Source organism: Aricia agestis, chromosome 15 (assembly GCF_905147365.1).
Source record: "Aricia agestis chromosome 15, ilAriAges1.1, whole genome shotgun sequence".
NCBI lineage: Eukaryota > Metazoa > Arthropoda > Insecta > Lepidoptera > Lycaenidae > Aricia > Aricia agestis.
Window position 1 is genome coordinate 2,114,354 of NC_056420.1, and position 15,362 is coordinate 2,129,715.

Here is a 15,362-nt window from a genome sequence, read left to right on the forward strand (position 1 = left end):
ATTTCGTTTTTCAGAGCTGCTACTTTCACAGTAAACTCTCTACAAGGAACACGTACACACCCTAAAGTATTATCACTTATTTTTGTTACACACTGTAAAAATAAAAAAATATAATTTAAAACAAAGATCCAGTATTAAAGGAGATTATAAGTTATAAGTGCATCATATACCGATACATCACGACGCGTCTTAGTAATACTATGATCGATAATGTTAGTTATAATCTATCATGGCGACAGCACCAGGAAAAAATAATGGTCTAAGAGCCGGTGGGAGATCGATCTTCACCGATCTGATAACCAGATGAGACATATTCTTATCAAATATAATTTATAAACAAAGATGCCTATAATTACTTGCCTATCTAAAAGTGCTCATGGCTATTTTTTAGCTAGGCAATAGTAATTTATGTATGATTTTTTGCAGGCAAGTCTATATGACTGATTTTGTAATAAAATAATCTAAAATTTGATATAATTTTGCATAAGTTAGCAGAACGATGGAGTCACCTATATTTACTTACCTGGGCCTCTATCATGAGCTCTTAAATCCATTCACTTTACGTCGTTATACAGTCAGTATAAGGACGTAAAGAGAATGGATTTAAGAGCTCATGATAGAGGCCCTGTTCACATCGGCTTGCCAGGTAGCTATACACATAAATGAGTAGGCAAGTTATTATAGGCATATTTGTTTATAAAATTTATATTTGATAAAAATACGTCTCATCTGGTTATCAGATCGGTGAAGGTCGATCTCCCACGGTCTCCTCTACTATAATGATGTTAAATATTATAATGCTACGAAATTTCATATTAGTGTTTGCTGTTTTTATTAATTTAAAGTAATATTGCTGTTGTAAAAGCTTATGTACTCAGTTGTTAAAATTAGCTTTTCTTGAGATTCAATTTTAATTAGGATATGGTTGAAATGTGTCGTGTGTCTTCAATGTACAATTTTTTTTTAACTTTTGCACATGTCCATATTTTATTTAAATATCTAGAAACGCGGTAGCGTGTCAATCCAAATTCAAGTAAAACAGAACTGGCGAGCAGCACCGTGTGTAATATTTCATTTTAAGTTGTCCCTTTGAAGCGTCAAAGGGACAACTTTTGTATACTTAATTAAAAAGATATGTTATATAGGTATATTGTTCCAGCAATCAACGGTTCGGTGTCCTCGTGTCAACGAATTTCGGTATCTATATCTATACAATATACATATTATAAAACAAAGTCGCTTTTTTTCTCTCATGTCCCTTTGTTCTTTTGATCTTTAAAACTACGCAACGGATTTTGATGATTCTTTCAGTGTTAGATAGCCCATTTATCGAGGAAGGGTATATTTTAATTTTTATCACGCTAAGACTAATAGGATAATGTGGAAAAAACGGGTGAAATTATTTGAAAGGGCTTATCTCGCGAACTACTGGAGCAAATTTTATGTTATTTGGCACAGATACGAAGGAGTAGACCTCCTTCGTATCTGTGCCAAATTACATAAAATTTCCTCGATAAAGGATCATAGGATAGGATCATAACATACGTAAAGGATCATAGGTTATCGATTTTAATCATTTTTCAGTGGCTATATATTTTATACCCGTGCGACGCAGGGGCGGGTCGCTAGTCTACTAATAAAATACTAATATTATAAATGCGGAAGTGTGTCTGCCTGTCTGTATGTCTATCCGTCACCTCCTCACGTCTAGACCGCTGACACGATGTTGCTGTAATTTTGTGTGGAGATACTTTGAGTCCCGGGAAAGGACATAGGATCCTTTTATAACAGAAAAATGTATGGTTATCGAGCAAGAATTTTGGCGCAACGAAGTTGCGAGTGTCTAGTAATAAAATAATCATTAATTTTTCATTCCAGATGGAGCGGTCACGTGTCCAACAGAACGACCTGCTACTCCACGAGGCGGTTATCAAGAACGAGGTGGCCGCGGTGCGCGAGGCCCTCCAGAGGCCCACCGACGTCAACTGCAGGAACAACGTGAGTGCTCCGCGCCACTCATGCGGCCCTAGTACATGACAGTTCTGAGTGGCCAGTAATTGGGTGCCAAATTAAAATGGACAGGAGGGCCAGTTTCTGAGTGTTTTCGAAAGGAAAAACAATATTTTGATTGGTATTTAATCTAATGGGCAGTTCCATGTAAAAGTCTACCATAAACTAAGAAAATAAATACTTGATTTTGGTATTAAATATACTTAAAGTCACAACATTAAGATTTTATAGAAGCAACAATTTCTAAGCATTACTTTTCTGGCAAAGCTGCCATTTATGAGATGATGAGATGATGTGGTTTTGTGTGATGAAGTTCTGACTTACTTTTCAGGTTATCTATTTTAAATTCTTGTCATATTTTGTTACACACTGATTGTTCACACAGTTAAATACCGATATAGCTTTTGAGATTCGGGAAAATTCATTTTAAAAAGATATAATAGGCTTGTAAGATCACAGTGTCGAGTTGTAGTGGTCACATAAAAAACAAACTACAGTAAAATTACTTTTACATCAATAAAATTAGAAACTTTCCTACGTGACGCCGTTACTCAAATGATACTGGCATTAAAAATTTGACATCTTTTTTTATAACACCTAAACTCTAAAAAATATTTTTGTAGTGTCAGTCACATTATAGAGTTGATCACGCCCAAAAGTAGCGTTTTGTTTGTTAGTTTTGGTGATAGATGGCGAAAATAGCTATAGGAAGCAGAGAGAGAGAAGCAGAAAGCTAAATTATTATATTAAGAACCTGCCAGACCAACTCAAAGTCAAATATAATCCAAAATTTTGCGATGTCTGGAAATGGGAAGCAATTGTCACAAAAATTTGGCAGTAGAATATGAGATTCTTACAGATATCGCAAGAAAATAAGATAAAATTATTGATCTTTAAACTTTATTGAACGTAAGGTAGACCTGTGGAACTGGAAACCTTCTAAAGTAATAGCGACCGAAACTCCATAGTGTCCGGTCGTTCTTATTTCTATAGGACTCATATAATGGAAATTTTTTAGCTTAAAAAATGACGAAAGTCTGCCCATCGCTGACTTTTGGGTTATTATGTTAATAGTTTTTTAGAAGATTTCGTGTTGAGTTATTTTTTGACAAATTAGTAGTGATTTCGTTTTTGTGATGTTTAAGTTCAAAAAAAGCATTTTAATTAATTAATTAATTACTCATTTGCTTTTATATAATTTTAGAGTTCATATTGTACGTGCTGAGATACATAAATTTTGAGGTGTCATGTAAAACTACCGACTTTTACCTGTACAAAGTGAGTGTAGTGTCGGGTACGTTTTGGGCTGTAGTGTCGGTCACAATTTCTTTTTCTAATAAATATTTTTTAAAATTACTTACAGGTTATAGGTAACCATTTTATTATGCAAATGCACTTTCCATAAAAATGCAAAGTAGAGTTATTTAGCACACAGAGAGGAAGATTATTGGTGTTTACAAACACTCTCGAAAACGACTTCCTTTTGCATGTAGTGTCGGTCACTTTTATGTTTGACTAAATAAATGCTATTTGAAAACAACATTGTACACCATTTTTTCTGCATTAGTTAACTTGTTTAATCTTCTACAAAGTCATCTTAAAATTGATATTAACAACATGATAGTAACCATAATATATGACAAAATAAAAAGCAAGTCGTATCAAATGTAGAGTCAGTCACATATGGAATTGCCCTAATGGTGAAAACACAGGGCTTTCTTTTTGTATAGTATTGGTTCTATTTTATTATTATCATAAGCGGTTTTCCTAAACAAATAAATAATATTTTAATGTTAGCCAATGAAGCCCTTCAAGTTTATATCATTATACAGTGTGTAACAAAAATAAGTGATAATACTTTAGGGTGTGTACGTGTTCCTTGTAGAGAGTTCACTGTGAAAGTAGCAGCTCTGAAAGACGAATTTTTTTTCGCTTTTGTATGGGCAAGGGTCCGAGCGTCACGAGTTTCTCCATACAAAAGAAAAAAAATTTTTTGGTCTTTCAGCGCTGCTACTTTCACAGTGAACTCTCTACAAGGAACACGTACACACCCTAAAGTATTATCACTTATTTTTGTTACACCCTGTATATTTTTTAAGATATTTATAGAGTGATACATAGTATGTATGATACACAATCTCCTCAGAAACTTTAGGACTATCATCAAAGCACCAGGCTTTAAATTGCAATGAACTTTACTTATCTACTTGCGCAAAATTTCTAGTAAGCTCTTTGAAGATATGTTTGCTCACCTGGAACTTGGAAGTTCTGTAAAAGTTTATCGCTCTATGGGAATACTTTTAATGGGAAAAAGTTACGAACTTTCTAAAGTAATAAAAGATAATATACACTGGATAGTATGGATATGACTACGAGTATATAGTATATAGACTATAGGTATTATAATATATTCCTACTAGCTTTAGCACCTGTCTTCGGCCTATGTTATCTATTTTTTATGATTTAAATGATTTATGACACTTAGAAAGATCTTAAAATGTGTAATATTATGTCAGAATCGGTCAAAAAATTAAGTTAAGGGCCAGCGCAGACAGAACGCAGGGTTCTTGTAAGGTTAAAGCATTTTTGCACTATAGTATGATAATTTTAAAGTTTATTTTCAAGTGCGTTAATAAAATTCTCTCCGCTGCGCTCTTTCTGTCTGCGCTGACCCTTATATGCAATGTTTACTCCATAATATACTCGTATGTAGCAAATTTTCTAACGTTTAAAAGAATGCCAAAACTTGTACATATTATTTGCCTTAGATGAATGATTGGTCTCGCGCTCGCGCTACGACTAGATACCGTCGGAGTACTTGAAAAATGCGGCAACAAATCATACGCCAGATACGGCGTAACCGCGCCAGTCGCGCCGCAAGCTTCGGGTGAGGTAGATGTGTCGATAATTTTCGAAATTTTAAGTTACGTCCGTAGCAAAATGCCAGTTTGCGTAGTAAGACTATGCAATAATAACACTACAAGAAACAAGAAAGGTACTGGCATCACATACCATCAGTAAATATTATATAAATCGTCATAAACACAGAAAAATAATATAAACCTGAAAATTCGGATCGGAGTACCGCTTGATGTTCAGTGTTGCCAATTACCATAAACTAAAAATTCCCAAATTTTTCTGAGATTGTGATTTTTATTTATTTATTTATTATATCTTATTTTTTTATATATATAGTGGCTGAGTGGATGAGCGCATTAAAATCTCTAGCTAGGGTAGCTGGTTCGAATCCCGCCAACGGAACAAAAAGTTTTCAAAGTTCCTGGATCATGAATGTGTATTAATAAATATGAATTATGAGTATCATATTATAATAAAAATCTGAAATACAGTTTATATTTTATGTAAGTACACAATACAGAAACATATGAGAAAACAAATTTAACTCTTAACTTTCGTTAAACTTTCTGCCATTGTTTTTGTATTGTTTTCTCATCAATATTGTACCCATTATATTTCGTTGACCTAAACAACGTTGTTATTTTATCGCATTCTTTTCGAATGGACTTTATTCCAATGGTAAAGTTTATCTGGTGATTCTTAAGATCGAAAAATCAGCACTTACTATACAATAATAATAAATTACAAGACCACAGCAACTAATTTTTCCCCATTGATTGGGCACCAGTCACGTATCTGGCAACCCGATTATCTACGCACACAACAATATTTGTGCATTGTTTTACACACACTAGGTACAATATTGAGGTGCCGCATTCAGGAATCTGTGTTTTCTATGCAGCGCGGTATCTAGTCGAGCGCGCGCGCGAGACTAATCATTTATCTAACTTATTTACCTTTCTACTGTATTTTTGACGAAATTCCACATTATTTACCTTTCTACTGTATTTTTGACGAAATTCCACAATAATATTATGTTCTATTAAAACTTTTATGTCTAAGAACGGTCATTATTAAACAACATTCAGATTTAATAATCTGTACAGAAGTCAGAACACAGCTAAGTAGTTTGTCAAGTACTCAACTCTCTTCAAGAACAACTGGCTAAATGCTCTAAATGATACATGAAACTAAAATACACTTTAAAACTTTTAAGTTAAAGTTCAAAATTGCATGTCATCATGTTGAATGTTTAACGAACTGTAAAAATTAAAAGAGGAAAAGGCTTATAACACTTAAAAACATCTTTTGTGTCTCGTTTCAGGGTCAGGCTCACCTTGAAATTAAGGCCTTTGAGTTTCGCTGGCGTATTAAAAATTTAATACAAGGGAACGTACCCATACTCTATGAATTTTTAAATCGAAGAATTTCAAAGCGAAGGAAGGAGGATTAAAAAGGGCAAATCCTTTTTAATCCTCCTTCCTTCACTGACCATGTCTGTACTATTATATGCCAAATCCTTCGATCACTAATATAATAATCGAAGGCCAAATCATATCTTTAATGCTTGTACAATTTTGTATTAACCTTATTTTTATATAGGTTCTTAGCTTTGACGGTATTGACGGCCTATATAAGGCGAATTTAGTTCTAGAATATTTTTGAGTTGGAATAAAGACATCAAGAAGAGCAGAGCAGTTTTACTTAGTAGTCACTATTGGAGGTTTTTCCAATGCACATTCATATTAACTAGAGATCGCCCAATGGTCGAAATTCGAACTTACTTGCAGCGACATTAGGACTACTACCTATATTTTGTAAAAAATATTGACTTCATCATAGTGTTTTCAATTCTTGTAACTGGGACTTAGCTGATCTCAGACTGGCCGTTTGAACATTGTCTAATAGTATCTAAAATTAAATTAAAAAAAAACAATAATCCATTTTCAATTTGTTATCTTGTCAACAGACTTCAACCATAAATAAAAGAGTATAATTCGTATGTATAGGCTTGTCACTCAAAAATCTGTCATTTTTCCTAGCAGTAGTGTCCGTAGTGTGTGTAACGTTTTATTTGTTAAAAATATATATGATAAAAGCATAATATTAAAATAATATTAGCTCGATGCACTCCTGCACCATATAAACTATAACTGTGCAAAATTTCATGCACCTACGTTTCCCAATTTTTCGTAAAAAGGGTTACAAAGTTTTTCTCTCACGTATTAATATATAGATGTTATAAGTGTCTCTTTACCTCTTTACGCTTTGACTAATCAATACTGATTTAACTGACTTCAAAAAAGGAGGTTATCAATTCGACCTTCAACTTCGGGAATATTGCAAGATTCATCAAAATCAGTTCAGTCGTTTTTGAGATAGGGAATTTTAATACTCAATTACACGTACAACTTCGAAGTTCTTGCGCAAAAAAGGTAATGCAAAAAAGTTGCGGCCACCAACAAGTAGCTAAATAATTAAAACCTACAAGATATTGATTATTTCAAAGCTTTGAAGACCTCCCTTCCCTAAAGAAAGTCTAAATACATGAGTATGTTCACTTAGCTCAATCTTAAATATATAAAATCAGAATTTCTGTTTGGTTACCGGTTACAAAGTTGAATTGAAAACGAAGGAAACTTTCCTCCGTTTGGGGAAGTTTAAATTCGACATTCGGACGTGTGCCACAGGCCACAGCAAATTGCTTTTGTAAAGTTTTCCGATGCTTATTGGTTAACTGGATGTTACCCACAATAATTTGTTTTGAGGAAATTCATTAATGCTGTAAACTTCTATTCTATTTTTTATTAAAATCGGTTCAGTGATTAAAGCGTTAACAGTTAAAAGATAAAACATAAAGACTGACAGGAAGAAAGATATTGTACAGATTAATAAATTTAATAATATTAGTGTGCAATAAAATAATATTTATAGGATTAGAACTTGCAAATATACCTGTCAATTAAAAGTCGAAGTAAATTGTCTGGTGAGTGGTGAGGTAAATGATGTCCAGTTTTGAATGGATCATATCAAAATTCATAACGTCACGTCACGTCGCAATGTGAACGTTCCTAATCCTATTTAGTTACAGTTTAACTTAAATATAATTAGATTCACAGAAAATATATAGAATATAATTATGTCAAAAACTTCATTCAATTAAAGTTAAGTAATCATAAACATTTCTGAGTGCATACATGACTGGTTTAGATTATTCCAACCCAGTGATCCAATCTAGCGCTGGATCGATACTAAATTAATAATGTAATAAAGTGCATTCCAGTAGCTGTTTACATTAGTCCAGTAGTAGTCCAATACTGGATTGGAATAATTAAGATGACGCCTTGATAATTTGGCTGCAGCGATATCGATTTTTATCAACAATGACTAAAGCTAAGAAACTAAAGTCTATTGTCAGTATTTATCATGTCTTTATCTTTCAATTACCCATAGCATAACACTATTGGTCAACTTTTATAACACAGAATAATTAATCAAAAAGACCTCTATAAAAACAGGGATTCTAATTTTGCCAACAGAGGAGAGTGATTTAAGCTTCCAAAATTTGTACATAGATTAGTTCAAGCATACACTATAATTTGCCCATAGCTTATATGAAATATATTTATGGTTATTAAATTACGCGACAAAAACCATTTTGTCGCTTACGCCCTTTCCATTTCTTGCTGCTCCATTTCTTTTTTTCTGTTTGTCGGCCGGGCTGGCCTCTCATAGAAAACAAGCGATCTAAAACATATCCAAAACGATTTTTTACTTTAACGCAGCGTCACCTTAAGCCGGCCATTAGTGTAATAGTATGATCATGTATGATTGTTTCTTAGTACGGTCGCGCGCCGATCCACTGGGCAGCGAGTCGCGGCAACGTGGAGATCATACGACTGCTGCTGGACGCCCACTGCGACATAGAGGCCGCTGATAAGGTACAATGCAAACACCTGCAATAGAGCAGAATGCTGGCTGATTTTACTATAGCGTTGACACTCTGAGAGTGGTGGGATTTGGGAATGTTCAGATACCTTCCGTTACCTCACTTATGCCCGGTTTCTGAAGCATTTTGACCAGAGTTTATCTCACTAGCGCTTTTGATGGCTAATGTCAAAACTTCTAATAAACAACGCTGTTGAAAAGATAAACGTGGGAGAGCCATGCTTCGGCACGAATAGGCGGGCTCGACCGGAGAAATACCACGTTCTCACAGAAAACCGGCGTGAAACAGCACTTGCGCCGGAGGCCCAATTCCCTACCCTATTCCCTACCCTACCCTACCCTATTCGCTTCCCTTCCCTCCCCTATTACCCTATTCCCTCTTAAAAGGCCGGCAACGCACCTGCAGCTCTTCTGATGCTGCAAGTGTCCATGGGCGACGGAAGTTGCTTTCCATCAGGTGACCCGTTTGCTCGTTTGCCCCCTTATTTCATTAAAAAAAAAACTCCTGTCAAAAACCTCTGAAACCGGGCATAACTAAGCTAAATACAACAAGCAGAAACATAAAAATTAACAAGTTTATTTCGAGAAGTTAAAGTCTTTCGTGCATTTGCGAGAAAATCATAAAATATTCATTTAAACAACAATTGTTGTCAATTAGACTCAGACTGGCGTTAGTGTGTAAGTTAATATGATAGCACACACTTTGCACACAAAACGCCCTCCACAAAATATATTTACAGTTCGGTATGAGGCCGCTCCTCATGGCGGCGTGGCATGGCCACCTGCCGGCTGTACGAGCCCTGGTCGACGCGGGCGCCTGCCTCAACGCTATCAACAAGGTACTTGCGTGCTATGTGTTCCTGGTACCATCGAAGAAATTGATTCATAGACAGATGAACCCTACGTCATTTGGTCGAGTAAACTTATTAGTCAAACCGAGCGAAAAAGGCCGAAAAAATCACGTTTGTTGTATGGGAATTGGGAGCCCCTCTTAAATATTAATTTTGTTTTGTTTTCAGTAGCGGCAACAGATATACACAATCTGTGAAAATTTTACAAAACTAGGTACAGTGGTTCTTGAGATACAGCCTGGAGACAGACAGACCGACAGACAGACGGACAGACAAGAAGTCTTAGTAATAGGGTCCCGTTTTTACCCTTTGGGTTCGGAACCCTAAAAAATCAAGATTGTTGTATGGGAGCCTCCCTTAAATATTAATTTTATTTTGTTTTTAGTATTTGTTGCTACAGCGGCACCAGAAATCCACAATCTGTGAATATTTCAGAAGTCTAGGTACAGTGGTTCTTGAGATACAGCCTGGAGACAGACAGACAGACGAACAGACAACGAAGTCTCAGTAATAGGGTCCCGTTTTTACCCTTTTGGTACAGAACCCTAAAAAATACAAAACATTTTGATTTTCGAACTTCGTCATCGTAACTATCGATAGCAATTTGGCTCAAGATCCTGGGAAATTGCTTTGCCTGTTAAGAGCTGTTGAGATTTACTGTCAGAAGCATCAGAATACTCTCGACTCTCGTAGCATATTAATAGGAGTCGCAAAATCGTGATGAAATGGTAGCGACTAGCATAGCGCCACATGAGGCTTCGTCCACATTTGTATCATTTGCGCGATCACATCTCCGATCAGATTTCCGTCGCGTATCATCGAAGCGTACCAAAATGATACGCGTATCATGATACGCCGCGAGATCGCTATAAACCACGTATACGTGTCGTATCAAATACGCCCATGATCGGCAGAATGTTCTAATAGGCGTCCCCACTATGATACGCATACTTGATAGTTATCAGTCCAATTAAATTGTAGTATTGTAATTATTGTAGTATGTAACAGCAAAGTATAGAGATGGTTCGTAACATGGCAATGCCTTGTCAGTTGTCAGATCTAGAGGTTTTTGGAATTTAACTCCGCTGTGAAAAAAAAACTAAATACTTACTACCTAGTCTTTCTTTCATCCAGTTCAGTATCTTACACAACGCTAGATGCTCCAAAATTCGTTTACCGCGTGGGGACCGTACATTGTCCGTGCTAAAAAGGATTCTATTTACTTTCCTGGGACTCAAAGTATCTCCATACCAAACCGCAGAATCGGTTTAGCGGTTTGGGCGTGAAGACTGAAGAGCCAAGAGGTAACAAGCAGACAGACAAACAGAGAGACGGACAGACACACTTTCGGATTTATAATATTAGTATGGACTATGGATAGACCACTACATGCATTTTTTCCTTGACAGAAACAAAATGACCTTCTGCAATGCGCGTGCGCACGGGGCGCTCGCGACGTCGCTGAGTATGTCATCTCCCTCGGCGCCGCCGTGCAAGTGACGGACGCGTGCGGGGATTCCCCCCTGGCACTCGCCGCTAAGGCCGGACACACCCCCGTCGTGGAACTGCTGCTGGACAAAGGCGCGTATATCGACGCTGTAAATAAGGTATGTCATATAAACTCGACCTTAATGTACGCGCCCTTATCCAGGAGCAGATCCACACACACGTCGTGGAACAACTCCTGGATACGGGCGCATATATTGATGCTGTGAACAAGGTATGATGACGTGTTTTGGTCACAACTCACAACACACCATATCGCCATTCGGTATTCTTTGTATGCATAAGGCCTTAAAATGTGTCCTTTATAAATAATATTTAAATAACGGTACAGAACCCTTCATGCGCGAGTCTGACTCGCACTTGGCCGATTTTATTATGTAGATGTGTTATCATCAGTCAGTCAAGGTGTGACGACGCAAGCTCTCACAAAGCTCGGCTTTTAGCTAGTTAAAATATAACTAGCTAAAACCCGAGTCAATCAATGAACATTATAGTAGGTACCTAAAATGCTAAAAATAAAAATGTACTTTAGGCGGTTACCTTAGCACACAAAATTGAAAATAGGCCAATGCCTATTTAGCCGCTATAGTACGTCGCATTTTGAATCGGGCCGCCATTTCGACCAGCGGGGCTAAAATGGTCGCTTAGTTGAATCATACAATGAATCATTTACGATTCATTTTTAAACTTCTCTTACCGTGCAATTCATTTAATGATTCGTACTAAGCAATCCATTTGTTTGACATTTTTCTATGAAAAGTCGTAAAAATGGTCTAATAAATCCGAATTGCTTTTCTGTCAAATAGCAGAATCATCAAATGTTACTATAAACGTCATCTTTGATCTTAGAACTATTCTTATGTCGTAATACATTTAAATAGAAATTGTTTAACTAAAGAAATTTAAAATTACAAAGTCGGTTTCAAAACTTTGAAGTTTGCATACAAACATGACTAAAGTAAAAAATGTTGCCAGCATATAGCATGGCTTCATAACGTTATCGATTACTAGAAAAATTACCGTTACGTACCGTTATTTTTATAAGGATAGCATAACGATATTTTTAACGATATCTAGTAGGTAACATAACATTTAAATATAGTTTAAAAAATGCCGTTAATATTACCGGTAAAAATATCGTTATTTTCTGGTATGCGACGTTGCCAGTTCGACGCGACACATTTAATTAATATTCATACAAGTCTGTGGGTAACATTTTTAGATACCTATAGGTATAAAAATAACGTTATTAATACTGATATTTTTAACGGTAATTTTTGGTATGCAACGATGCCAGTTCGACGCGACACCTTCCGTTCATGTTAGTAGACGCACGAAATCTCACTCAAAGCCCAACTTCGAGCACCAAAGTTTTTTCGCAAGATTTGTGCTTACCTACTTTTTAGGGTTCCGTAGTCAACAAGGAACCCTTATAGTTTCGGTCTGTCAGGCCGTCTGTCTGTCTGTATTAAATTTTACTGTGCCAGATGCGGACATCTATACTTACCGTCTTGTACCGCGTTTGAAATTACGAGCCATTCCAAGTATGACATGTCCGTGTTCGCGACACGGACATGTCATACTTGTACTTATTTACAGCGAACACTGCACAGTGCACGCGGGTGTGCTCGTACTATTTATTTACGCGCAAGATTGTTGAATAATTTAATTATTCAGTGAACCGTGAGCCGTGACCCGTTTGCTCGTTTGCCCCCTTATTTCATAAAAAAAAATCGACATGACGCATATTTTAGAGTTCCGTAGTCAACAAGGAACCCTTATGGTGAGGCCAAACGAGCGTAATTTTGTGAGTCGTGAGTCACCTGATGGAAAGCAACTACCGTCTCGCCCATGGACACTCGCAACATCAGAAGAGCTGCAGGTGCGTTGCCGGCCTTTTAAGAGGGAATATGCTCTCTTCTTGAAGGTTTGCAGGTCGTATAGGTCCGGAAATACTGCTGGTGACAGTTCGTTCCAGAGTTTTACAGTGCGCGGCAGAAAGTTACGCGAAAAATGCACGGTGGAAGACTGCCACTCATCAAGGTGATGAGGATGGTAAGTATATTTTTCGCGTGGGGCGATGGCGAAAAGTTGCAGGAGGTATGATTCCGAACAATTCCTCAGAGCACTCCCCGTGATACAACCGATAGAGGATGCAGAGTGAAGCTACATATAGCCCGCCTTAAATATTTAATTTATTTTGTTTTTAGTATTTAGTATTATAGCGGCAATAGAAATACAGATGGATGAGCGCATTGGTAGCTCAAGCCGGGAGTCGCGGGTTCGAATCCCGCCGACGGAATAAAAAAAATCAATTTTTTTTAGTATCTATATTTATAAAAAAATATAGATACATATTTTAAAAGAGCCAAAAACTAAAAGAGTTAAGAAAGCTTTAATAAATGTCATTTCCGATTAAAATTAATCAGCGACATCTTTGGGAGAATTTTGCAGTTTGTGAACGTGTTTTAAAAATAGTCTACTAGATGGTGCATTTATTTATTGTATTTTTTATTTGTTAGGCTAATTTGATACACTCAACGCCATCTATCGTTCAGATGAGAACTAAAAACTGCAGACACGCTGTTTTTTATGGGATTCAAGAGTCTTATCATGTATAATTGGTCTATGGTGTGATGGTAGTGATGATGATGATAATGAATGTAATTTACATAGTAGCATAATAATATGCTTTCTTCGTAAAACAACGCCGGAACCCCCAAACTTTTATCTATAAGGAATCCGGAGTTCTCTTAGTATCTTCGGAACCATAGCATACCTTGGTGCAAAATCTTACTTTTTGGTAGCATATGCTTAGGATACTTCTCTTTAAATCAAAATCACCATATTATGTTTCCATATCCATATAATTAATAATTTCAAGTATCGGTTAAATTTTCATATGGTTATATGGGCATAGATGCCTTTGCGGCAGTAACGTTATGAAAATATAACGATATTTGAAGATTATGGTGAAATTATTAAACAACATTTTGTTTTTAGTTATAAAATGATTTTAAGTAACAAATATACAATAAATGTACAGTTTAATACATAAAATATAACAATTATATCAAATATTTCGTGGATCATTCATAAAATCATAAATAAATGTAGAAAAAAAAAACGGTCACTTTCGTTTTTATGTTTTTCAGAATGGCAATACAGTTTCAATTATGAATCTGCTAATGAATTGAATTGCCATTGACGTAGGACGTTATTTTACAAAATTAGATGAATCACAGACGATATTGCTCGTAATATCGTCGCTGAATTGATTGAGAGGAATTGCTAAAAGTTACCATTTTAGCCCCGCCGCGCCGTTAAATTGGTTATTTTTATTTTGTGATTCGTTTATTATCTGACCCGGAACAACCTTGTTTCCGGGTCAATCAATTCTCGTATCTTTCGGGGATTCAATTATTTCCCACCCACTCGCTAACAAAATGTTTCAATAGAAATTACTTTTTTGTATAGGTACGTTTATATTTTACAGAATAAAATATTTTTTAACTGGCGACTGTCTGAAATGTTAGCTACTTCTATATCTTACTGGAACGCTGTTTAATGGGATGAAAAGTAGCCTATATTCAGAGACTTTCGCCTTTATAGTTTAAATGTTAGTGTCGTATTGGCAAATACCACCCACCACCTTTCTCTTGTTAATATCGTTGATCTGTGTTAAGGTGATTGCGACGCATAATCATGGGCGTAACTTTCGGCAGCTGCCCCCCCTGGATCATGTTGACGTCCCTACTAAGTATATTATCTAGTACTTTCATCTATAAAAATAACGAATTTTTGCCATTTGTTTGCAATACAACTAAAAATTATTAATTTTTTATTCTTTATGGCTGGCCCAGAATCTGCGTAATTTGCCCCCCCCCTGGCCCAGAACCTGGGTAATTTGCCACCCCCTGGCCCAGAACCTGGGTACGCCCATGCGCATAATATCAAACTCAATACATTTTTTGATATATCAAACTACGCTATCGTAAGCAAATGCGATTCGACTAAGTACCCAGTTTTAATTTGTCCTTCAGGCTCCCTGAGTTCATATTATAAAAGGGTTTTCGGATTGGTTACCGATCATTCGTTGTTAAGTTATTGCATACTTTTTATTACCGAATCCAGAAGTTCCGTAACGAAAATAAACCTAACACTCCCCACTCCGACCGGCACAGTGGA

General features: G+C 36.2%; 1 protein-coding gene across 1 annotated transcript in view; it reads left to right on the forward strand.

The window, feature by feature from the left end:
- Positions 1 to 1,878: 1,878 nt before the first annotated feature.
- Positions 1,879 to 15,362, forward strand: part of LOC121734423 (protein TANC1-like) — a 37,826-nt gene continuing 24,342 nt past the window's right edge. Inside the window, exons 1-5 of the mRNA XM_042125034.1 lie at positions 1,879 to 1,998; positions 8,712 to 8,810; positions 9,558 to 9,656; positions 11,078 to 11,275; positions 11,320 to 11,388. Coding sequence (XP_041980968.1) covers positions 1,879 to 1,998; positions 8,712 to 8,810; positions 9,558 to 9,656; positions 11,078 to 11,275; positions 11,320 to 11,388 — 585 coding nt within the window. The remainder of the gene's footprint in view (positions 1,999 to 8,711; positions 8,811 to 9,557; positions 9,657 to 11,077; positions 11,276 to 11,319; positions 11,389 to 15,362) is intronic.